At 55.6% G+C, this 10570-nt stretch overlaps 2 protein-coding genes across 2 annotated transcripts; one reads left to right on the forward strand and one right to left on the reverse strand.

Annotated features, from left to right (window-relative positions):
- The first annotated feature begins 2321 nt into the window (after positions 1-2321).
- On the forward strand, positions 2322-5978 carry LIN7B (lin-7 cell polarity scaffold B). Its single transcript, XM_028091657.1, has 6 exons — positions 2322-2402; positions 2808-2926; positions 3204-3275; positions 4089-4298; positions 5359-5522; positions 5869-5978. Exons 1-6 carry the CDS (start codon positions 2366-2368, stop codon positions 5888-5890), a joined length of 624 nt encoding a protein of 207 aa, XP_027947458.1. The 5' UTR covers positions 2322-2365; the 3' UTR covers positions 5891-5978.
- A 103-nt stretch (positions 5979-6081) lies between these two features.
- CUNH19orf73 (chromosome unknown C19orf73 homolog) lies at positions 6082-7607 on the reverse strand. The gene is given in 4 exon segments (XM_028091428.1): positions 6082-6282; positions 6284-6439; positions 6441-6581; positions 7512-7607. Coding segments are annotated over 4 exon segments (594 nt in total).
- Positions 7608-10570: the final 2963 nt, after the last annotated feature.

Genomic DNA, 10570 nt, shown 5'->3' on the forward strand with positions numbered 1-10570 from the left:
TGATGTTGGGAGTTATCAGAGAGTGAAATAACTATAGGTTCACAAAACGAGGAAAGGATGGAGAGCTTTACTAGAGATCTGCCATCTTTAAAAGAAAAAAAAAATCAAACGGAAATTTCAGAACTGAAAACAATAACAAATTAAGAATGTACGTGCATTCTGCAGTTAATCAGATACAACATAACCTGAAATGTTCCTGTTACAACACATTAGAAGTGCTGGGGGGGAGGGGCCTGGGTGGCTCAGTCGTTAAGCCTCTGCGTTCGGCTGAGGTCATGATCCCAGGGTCGTGGGATCGAGCCCCGCATCGGGCTCCCTGCTCGGTGGGAAGCCTGCTTCTCCCTCTCCCACTCTCCCTGCTTGTGTTCCCTCTCTCACGGTATCTCTCTCTGTCAAATAAATAAATAAAATCTTAAAAAAAAAAAGTGCTGGGGGGGGAAGACAAACTTTCTTGAAAGAGAAACCTCACAATCTTTTAAGGAAGTCAACAGGGAGTTAAAGGAGAGGAAATGGGATCCAGTTCAGAGCAGCAGGGGAAAATCCCAGATGGCAGTTTCTAGAGAGCACTTAGTCCACACGAGTCAGAGGACTCAAGTTTCCGAGGAGTTTCACAATAAAAAAGGTTCAGTCGCTGAACTGATGGCATTTATCATTTCACAATGTACACAAATCAAACCATCGTGCTGTATGCACCCCAGCTTCTACAGTGATGCATGTCAATTATTTCTCAGTAAACCTGGCTAGAAAAGATTCAGTGAGGTATGTTGTGATGGAAAGTTTGAAAAACTGAGAATGTGGAAGAAAAGCAGATTGAAGTCGCAGGAAAAAAAGCTGCTCAGGAAAAGGCGATGTAATCACAGAACACTGCGCTCTCTAGTAAACAGTCAGTACTTAGACTTAATGTGAGCACTTTACTGATTGCCCTAAAAACTGGTAGCATAAAACTACCATGGGAAGAGAGCGGAAAGGTTGTAAGAGCAGAAAACCAATATGTAATATATTACTAACATCTAAAAATCGATAAATTGAGAAATAACAGATTACTTAGACTCGCAAGCAAAATACCTTTGTTGCCTCTTGCAGCAGGGAGAGTTAAGGATAGGGGTCGGTGCTTTTCAATATTAGCCCTTTTGTGTTAGTTTGATTTTGTTTTCACTGACAACTGTTGTTGTTAAAATGAGAGAAAAACACTATGAAAGGAGAGGGATAGACATACCTGCTCTAGTCCTCTCATTTGGCAAAAGTCCTTTTCAGATTCCATTCCCCCATCCAGCTAATGGTGCTGGTGGGCAGCAGTCAGACTTCTCCACAGTCTTGTCAACGTTTCCTACATTTCTTTGGCCTCTCTGGAGTGTATCTGATACCACTGCCCACTTCTTTTTTTTAAAAGCACTCTCTTAACCTTTCCTCCCACCTGGTTTTCCTCCTACTTTCCTGCCATTCTTTGTCTTCTTCCTACCTTTGAAATGTTAGGAGTTTCAGGGACTCAGTCCTAGGTCCTCTTCATTGTGTATTATCTTGCCCCCCGCTAATGAACACAGCTAACCACCAAGACAGGTCCAGACATTTCCAAATCTGTCCGCCTGTCCTTCCTGTCTCCTATCCGCGTCCAAGCCATCACAGTATTGCTGGGAGAGCCTTCTCGCTGGTGCTGCCATCCAATCCAGTCCCCACATCGTGGCTACACGGATCTTAAAATACACATGTGAATATCACATTTTACTCTTAGGAGTTACCACGAAGTCCAAAGCCATCATGTGTATGCCAACACACAAGGCCGTGCATAACCTGTATCCTGCCTACCTTCTCACCATCATGAACCACTCTAGTTTTTACCTCGTGGGCGCTTTCCGCCCGGAAAATGATTCATGCCCCACCTCCGGATGATCTTCCTTCCAAGGACTATGTCAGTGGCCCTCCCGGAACACCACCTCCTCACTCCCCATTTCTTATCACAACCATAGTTGGTTGTCTACCTCCCCTCTCCCATAGACTAAGTTCCTTGAGAGCAGTGGGCTTGTTTGCCCTGCTCACCACCGGGTCCAGATGTTTAACATAACGTTTGTTCAATGAACGTGGGAAAAAGAGAAAGGAGGGACAGGTGTGGCGGGTAGGGCACTGAAACGGAAGGAGGTGCAAACAAGCTGCAAGAGGAGGGGTCCCAAACGGGACAGACAGTTGGCGACTGTGGGCTTGGCAGCCAGACAGGCGTGGCAGCAGGTGAGGCGGTCACGGCGCCGGGAGCGGAGCGCACGTCCAGCCGCGCCCCCGCAGGGGGCGCCCGCCGCCCGGGGCGTGGCCTCGCAAGCCCCGCCCCCCTCGCCGGAGACCGGGCAGGCGGGCAGCTCGCCGCGGCGGCGCAGACATGGCTGCGCTGGTGGAGCCGCTGGGGCTGGAGCGGGGTAAGCGCGCCAGGGGGCCCTGCCCACCGGCCGTGGCCCGCGTCCGGGACCTCGGTCCCCGTCCCTCCCCGGCCAGGCCCCCAGCGGGTGGGCGGGCAGATCGAGCGGGGGGCGGGTGGGCGGGGCGCCGCGGTTTGTGGGTGTGGGAGGGTCCGTGGGCTTAGCGGGCCCAGGAGGGGCGCCCACAACACAGCCCTTCCTGTGTGCGTGTGCGGATCCTGGGGCGCAGGGCGCCTGGCGGGCCGCAGTCCCCTTGCCCCCGGCGACTCTGCGGGTGTCCGACTGGGACTCGGCTGTCTTTCCCGGGATCTGTCAGCGCTCGCCCTTACTCGGTTTCTGCCGCATCTCTCCGTGCTTCTCCGCGTCTCTGACTCTGTGTCTCTGCGCCCCGCCCCCGCCCCGCAGACGTGTCCCGGGCGGTGGAGCTCCTCGAGCGGCTCCAGCGCAGCGGGGAGCTGCCCCCGCAGAAGCTGCAGGCCCTCCAGCGAGTCCTGCAGAGCCGCTTCTGCTCTGCCATCCGGGAGGTGAGAGCAGCGCGGCGCCGGGGCACAAGCGGGCGGCCGCCGTCCTGGTCGTCGCCCAGAGCCCAGGGACTACGCCTCCCAGCAGCGCCGGGGGCGGCCCGCCTTGGGGTGCCCGCGCTTCAGCTGCGGGGTTCTTCGGGAGTTGTAGTTTCCTCGGGCTCCGGGTTGCTGGGGGCGGGGCCGATCCTTGGGTGGGAGGGTCTGCGGGCTGGACTCTGGTGTTGAAGGGAGGAGGGGCTGGCTGGTGGTTCCCTGATGCTGCCGTTGTCTTCACCAGGTGTATGAGCAGCTCTATGACACGTTGGACATCACGGGCAGTGCTGAGATCCGGGCCCACGCCACAGCCAAGGTAGGTACCCCCCACACCATCACTCATGGTATCCACTGAACTGCCTGGTCTAGCTTAGTAACTTCCTAAAGTCAGTCATGCCTGTTTCTTCCTTCATGATTTTTGCCAAATCTATGTACTAGCGTTACTATTATTTACTGGTGTTATAATCTCATAGGTTGTACTTGAATGTCATATAACGGCATCTTTAGCAACTTCAAATGTGAACTAGTGCCGCATACCTGACAAGAAGATACCTTTTAGGGCGCCTGGGTGGCTCAGTCCGTTAAGCAACTACCTTCGGCTCAGGTCATGATCCTGGAGTCCCAGGATCAAGTTCCGCATCGGGCTCCCTGCTCAGCGGGTAGTCTGCTTCTCCCTCTGACTCTCCCCCCTCTCATGTGCTCTCTCTCAAATAAATAAATAAAATCTAAAAAAAAAAAAAAAGATACCTTTTAACACCTATACAGTGAAATAGCATGAGACACTGAAATCTTATTAAACTATAGTTGTATGCTGTTTCTTGCTGCTTCCTGGAGGCTCTCAGCTCCTTCCAGGCCTTGTTTTTCTCTATTAAAAATCGAGATTGGCAAGTGTTGACTATTTAAGACACACTCACACCAGGTGGAGACATTTCCTTTGACATGTCTGAAGCATCCAGAGTGAATTAAGAGAGATTCATTACAGTGCAAGCTCGTGCTGAACTGTGGCAGGTGTCCTCTGCATGGGGAAAGTGATCTGGCCCAAATTGCTCTTCCTGGTCCAGATCCTCCCCCCTCATCTGCCTGCCCACCATGGAGCGGACCTCACCTCCCAATGCCTTCTGTCTCCCAGGCCACGGTGGCTGCCTTCACAGCCAGTGAGGGCCACGCACATCCCAGGGTAGTGGAGCTGCCCAAGACAGATGAGGGCCTGGGCTTCAACATCATGGGGGGCAAGGAGCAGAACTCCCCCATCTACATCTCCCGTGTCATCCCTGGAGGTGTGGCTGACCGCCATGGAGGCCTCAAGCGTGGGGACCAGCTGCTGTCAGTGAATGGTGTGGTGAGTGGAGACTGAAGCTGGGCTCACAGTCTGCTCAAGGTAGCACAGTCCCTGCTTTTGACATTCATTCAACAAGCAATGATAGAGTACTGCGTGCTGGGCACTGCTACAGACCCTGAGAAAAGTTTGCCTCAGCTCCTATATTCAAGGACTCCCTTCTTGCTGAGGGAGAGTGACTGGAATAGTCCTAATCTGGGGAGATGATAATGAGGGAGCACAAAGCATTGCGAGAGCCCGAATATGGTCTGCGGTGTAGATGAGGAAAGTTTTTGCAGAGAAAGGGACATTTGAGTTGGGTTTTGAAGGACGAGGAGGAGTCCTCCCGGCAAATAAAGTAGAGAAGACCATTAGCAGCTAAGGGTGTTGTAGGTAGGGGCTGTGACTCTACACTCCTCTGAGCTGGACAGAAAGTGCTCAGGTCTAGTGGAGGACTGGCGCACGTAGTTAATTAAAATCACTGCAGTTAGAAATAGACGGCAGCAGGGCTGGGTCGGCAGTGGAGGCCGGCTATGCAGGGCCTGAGTACCAGCCTGAGAAGCTGGGACTTTGTCTAAAGGGGTCTGGGGAGCCACGGGAAGGCTGTGAAGAGGAGATGGATAGGCTCAGCTTGGAGGTGTAGAAGGATCCCTTTGGGACTTTATAGGGGATGGACTGAAGGTAGAGATTGGAGGCCAAAATTTCTAGGGAGGAGGCTAGGTGAAAGTCCGCTGGGGAGAGGATGAGGCCTGAGCTGGGGCCAGGGTGGTGGGGACAAAAAGGAGGGAGTCAGCAAGAGGGAGGGGGCTGGGGGTTAGCAGGCTTCGGGGACAGAGGGGATAAAGATGGACCTGGAGGTCTAGCTTAGTGAGTGCGGGCAGATAGGGCTTGTCCTCGACATGAAAAACTTGGAAGCTTTTGAGGGAGGACACTGAGCCAGAATTAATGACTCTCCCCTGAAGACTCCAGGCCTTGACATCTCAGGCTGGTACCAGGCCCCCCCACCAGTGGGTCCCATTTCCGGGGTTGGGGCTGGGTGTGGGTGGTAGGTCCCAGGCCCAGGTGTCTGTGCACTGCCCTGCAGAGCGTTGAGGGTGAGCAGCACGAGAAGGCAGTGGAGCTGCTGAAGGCAGCCCAGGGCTCGGTGAAGCTGGTGGTGCGTTACACACCTCGCGTGCTGGAGGAGATGGAGGCCCGCTTCGAGAAGATGCGCTCTGCCCGCCGGCGCCAGCAGCACCAGAGCTACTCGTGAGCCCTTTGCCATCACACCCCCGGGGCCTCCGTTGCCTCCTTTATCCCCAGAGTCCCAAACCAGGCCAGTGATTTCTGGGACCTTCATGGCTACCCCCAGCCCTGGCTCCTCTCCCTGGGGTTCTGACCCTTGACCCCGACCCAGACTCTCACAGGCCATTCTGGCTACATCCTCTGGGGACTCCCGGCTCACTGTCATCCCAAGATCTGCAGCCTGCTCTCTGGAATTCCCCAGTCTGCTTCCCTGGGCCCTTAGCTCTGGAACCCCAGTCCTGGTTCTCTCCTAAGCCTCCCTGGGTCCCCTCCCCTGAGCGTGGCTCCCATCTCTTCACCCTCTTTGCAGGTCCTTGGAGTCTCGAGGCTGAAACTACAGTATCTGGATCCTCACCCCGCCCCCTCCCCTGTACAGTATTTATTGTCACCGGCTCCTTATTTAAAGATCTTTGACCCTCACTGAGTGTCTGTGTGTCTGTCCTGCATCCTGGGGTTAGAGTGTCTTGGGATGTGGGGAAGGGAGAGAAGCTGAAGTCTAGAGCAGGCCCGGAAGACACCCTTTTCAGAGTCTGAGAGCAGAGGTAGAGACTTTCCCCCAAGGTCTGAAGGCGGAGGCTGGCCGGCTTCCTAGGCATAAGTCCAAGGCGGAGGCTGGGGCCCTGTCTGGGTCCGAGTGCGGGGTCATAACCGAAGTCAACGCCCCCTTGCCCTTAAAGACAGACTGAGGGCGAAGGCCAAGCCCCTTCTGTAGTTGGTCTGACAGAGGAGTCCTGAGAAGCTGCAGAGCCGGTGGGCGGCCTCTGTGTGGGCGGGGTGGAGCGAACCATAAGCTTCGTTCGCCAGGGGAGCCCTGCGGGCCGTACTCTCATCAGCGTGGGAGGTGGGGATGCCGCGTGCAGTTCCCGAGATGGGCGCAGGGGGTGCAGAACAAGGTGCACTCGCCGACCCGGCATTCACCCCACCTTCCAACCTGAGCGCGTGTCTCCGGAAGCCGCCCCCGCCTTAAAATCCAACCTTTACTCCCGCCTCACCGCCGGTCCAGCCCTCGCGTCCCGTGCGGCGCTAGGGCCGGCGCGCGCCACCTCCGGGATCCGGGGTCGCAACTCGCATTCCACGCTGCGCGCCACTAGCTCCAGGTGACATCATCCCCCTGCCGGGCTCCGCCTCCCGCCCCAGCCGCCGCACGCGGCGCGCTTATTGGCCGGCGCTCTTCGAGCCCCGCCTTCCGCTCTCCGCCCGCGCTACCCCTCCCAGTCCGTGCGGAGGCGGGGTTTAGCCACCGGCCGGCGCCGACGACGCCTCCCATTGGCCATTCAGAGCCGTCTGTCAGTCTCCTGTTAAAGGGGCCACGACCGCACGGGAGCTGTGGGGGGGGAGGGAGGAGGAATTTTTTTGGGGGGGAGGTGGGATTTGGGGGGCGCTGGTGGGCACCCCTGGATCTGGCGGCTGCGGCCTCGCGGGGGGGAGGCTGAACGGTGATAGGGGCAAGGGGCTATTTTAGGGGGTAGAGGGCTGTTAGACCGTGAGGGGGAGGGGGGTCCCCAGCGCCCAAGCCGGAGCCAGAGACGCGGAGCCCGCGCGAGCGCCGGAGACAGGGCTCCGGAGCCACAGATTCGGGCCCCGGCCGCCGCCAGGGGCCCCGCCCGGTCCCCCCACCCCACCCCACGTCCCTCCTGCAGCCCAGCTCCGCCCGCAGCCGCCGCGGACCAGGTAGGTAAGAGCCCGGCCCAGCCCGCTTGGCAGCGCCCACCCCAGGGACCCCTCGCCGAGCCTCCCTCGCCTGCCCGAGATCCTGGACTCCCTTCTTTATCCCCGGGGGCTCTGGAGCCCAGATTTCACAGCCCAACCCCAAAGACTCAGGCGTGCCCCTCCCGGCTCTCAGAGTCCCCAACCGAACCCTAGAATCCCGGGCGTACTGCCGCCTTGCGCCTCGTCCAGGGCCCAGGAGCCTGGATTTCCCTGTTCAGCCCCGGCAGCCCCCTCTGGACCTACATCCTCCTCCTCGGCCCATTCCCGGGAGCTCCAGACACCTGCCGTGGCTGTGTCAGACCCCCAGCTAGGGCCAGCTGTCCCCCGTCGGGTGTGCATAGTCCCCTATTCGTGCACCCGGTCTGCCCATCTCCAGCTTGAACAGCCAGCCTCCTCCCTCGGTCCAGGCCCGCTCGGCAGCCGCCCTGGACACAGGCCCGCTCTGGAGCTGTCCATGGTCAGCGCACTCGGCAGCCTCACCTCCCCCACCTCCTGCTGCTGCTGCCGCCTGGGAGGGGGCGCCTGCGGTTCGGGGAATACCCCCCGCCGCGCCTTTGACCCGGAGATACCCGGGGCCCTCTCCAACCCGGGCGCCTGGCCCTCAGGTTTACGCTGGTGAGCCTCTCGTCCCGTCCTCAGTACCCCAGGTTTCTGGGACCCCAGCTGTTTCTTGAGGAGTCAGGGCTTCTGAATGTTCCTGCCTGGTCCACCTTAGGGACCCTGGCATCCAGGGATCCAGCTCCCACCTGGCTCTGGAAGCCCTGTCGGTGTTCACCCCGCCTGTCTGAAAGCCCCAGCTGGTAGCCCCCACTCGCTCAGGACCTGGGAATCCAGTTTCCCAGCTCTTGCCCCCTTTAGAGACCCAGTTCAACAGCCCCTGTGCCCCTCAGCAAATATACCCAGCCTCCTGACACCCCAGCACTGCCTGCTTAGGCATTCAGGCACCATGACTCTCTCCCTTTCAGGGACTTGGAATGCAATTCTTAAAGCAAATCTCTGGCTTCTGCCCACCTTCCCCCTTGGAGACCTAGATGCTTTGTCTCTGGTCCTGCATCCCCTCAAGGACCCAGGAGTTCAGACCCCAGCTTCTGTATCGCCCACCAAAACCATCTGCCACAATCCTCCTTCCCCACAAGGACTCAGGCTCCAAGCTTCCATCCCCTGTCCTTTATCTCCACAACGATTCAGGAGTCCAGGCCCCCACCAAGTATCTAGCCCATTAGCTCTTACTCTTGGGGACCCAGGTCCCCCCAGCTTCACAACCCCCATCAATTTGACGTCTCTAGTGGCCTTAACAAACCCCTGCCTCATCCCCGTATCATCTCAGGCACTGGGCTCCCTGGGGATTCTCTTCTCTATTCCCTGAGACCCAGGTTCTTGAGATGTTTCCAGCACCCCATCATGATGTTTCTGTCATGATGTCCCATCCTCTGAGTACACCTTCTCAGGCTGATGAGCCAAACATACACCCCTTCCTCTAGTTGTGTTCTGTGACCTAGGTTCATTAGATGATCTAGAACCTATCCACTATCTTCCATATTTCCAGGTAAACTGTGCCCTTGCGATGCTCTAGATTCTTTCTAAATCTTAGAACGCTCTCAGTCAATATCTCTGTTCTGTTTTCACCCACGGAATGTTTTCAGTTCTAGGTTAGATGCTAAAATCTAGGCATGTATTTCCCCAGGGGAATTCAAATGTCTTGATAAGGCCCCCAAACCAAATTCTGATCCCACCTTCTCCTCACATATGTTCCAAATTTTTAGAAACCAGTACTTGCTTATTCTCTGCTAGAATTTTATTTTAGGTGTGTTCTAGGTTTCAGCCACATCCTTGGCATTGTTCTAGATTCTGTTCTCCTCCCAGGGGCATTCTATATTCTAGAATATGTGTGTTCCAATTATGTGCTCTACCCTTTCTCCAATTGCACTATCAATTTTAAAATGCACTTTCCTATTTTAGGTTCCATCTACTTCTACGGTCTCAAATCTAAAGGATTCTCACTGAAATGTAGAGCATCTTCCTTTTTCAGGTACTAGATTCTAGGCCCATCCATTCCCACCTTTTCTGTCCATCTTTTCCCTAATGTGACCTTCGTTTAGAACTTATCTCCTGGAGGACTGTGGGTTTCCTCCTCCATCTGGCACTTTAGCATTCTAAGCATGCTCTAGGCTCATCTCCTCTTTTGGAGTCTTCAGCTAGAAATGTCCTCATTTCCAGAACATCTCTCCCCCCTTCCTTTGCCAGCTCAGTCCTTATGCCAGTAAATTCTCAATTCCCAGCATGCTTCTGAATCTTCCCCCAGGCACTTTTAAGTTCCAGGCAAACTCCTTGCTACTTTCTAGGGTTTTTTCCCCCACCTCCAGGGAATGTTCTGAATTCTAGTGTCTATCTTTCGCCTTCTGTCTGTCACCTAGACACATGATAACACCAAGAGTGTGATCCCTGCTATATTCTTTGTTATACCTGCATCCCTGGTAGGTTCTGAGTTCTAGATGTCTCCTGACTAGGTTTGTCATGTGTTACATTAGGTATGTTCTTAGGTATCATCTTGCTTCCCTCTGTGTTTGGGGTTCTTTGGTGACCCAGACCACTCTTTCATTTATTGGATTGCTTTTGACTGGTTCAGGTTCCAGACCTAGGTTCTAGAATATGCCCCTCTACTTGGCCCTATGTGAGGATTTTACCCCAAGCGCACTGTACCTGTGGAAACACATGTCCTTTCTGCACCATGTACTGTCTTCATCTCCCGAGTAGGTTCTGGATTTTAGATACCATGTTGGTTTTGACCTCTCTCCTTATAAATATTGTCTTAAATCTGGCCTCTGGGTGCTGGCATGCCAGTGTCTAGATTCCCAGGGGCACCTCTTCAAAGACCCAAGGGTGTAGGCATCTAGCTGCCTTCACTCCCAGGTTCTAGGGCCCTCCATCCCTCCTCTTCTCATTGAAGTCCAAGAGCCCAGTTCCAGGTTTTGGACATAGTGTGCACACTGGGTGGAGCTGGGAACTATTCACTGTCAGAACCGGTTATGCCGCTGCCTGGAGGGAGAGAAGGAAAGGAGGGAATAGAGTGAAAGTCTCTCCTGCTTTCGACCAGGCCAGCTGGACCCGTCTGACCTGATGTGTGTGGAGGGAGCGGCTCAGGAGACCTCCCTTCATCTCCGCCCACGGCTCATGCACCTAGATTCCTGGGGCCTGGGGGCCTGGACTCTGGGGTTCTGGGGGAAGAGGGGTCTGAAGGCTGGGATTTCTGGGTCTGAGGTTGGAGGTTGAAAGCTCAGATTCTTGTGTCCCTGTCTGACCCC

The sequence above is a fragment of the Eumetopias jubatus genome, unplaced genomic scaffold (assembly GCF_037043125.1).
Source record: "Eumetopias jubatus isolate StellerSeaLion01/CBP00866 unplaced genomic scaffold, mEumJub1_p1.0 scaffold_10, whole genome shotgun sequence".
NCBI classification, from domain to species: domain Eukaryota; kingdom Metazoa; phylum Chordata; class Mammalia; order Carnivora; family Otariidae; genus Eumetopias; species Eumetopias jubatus.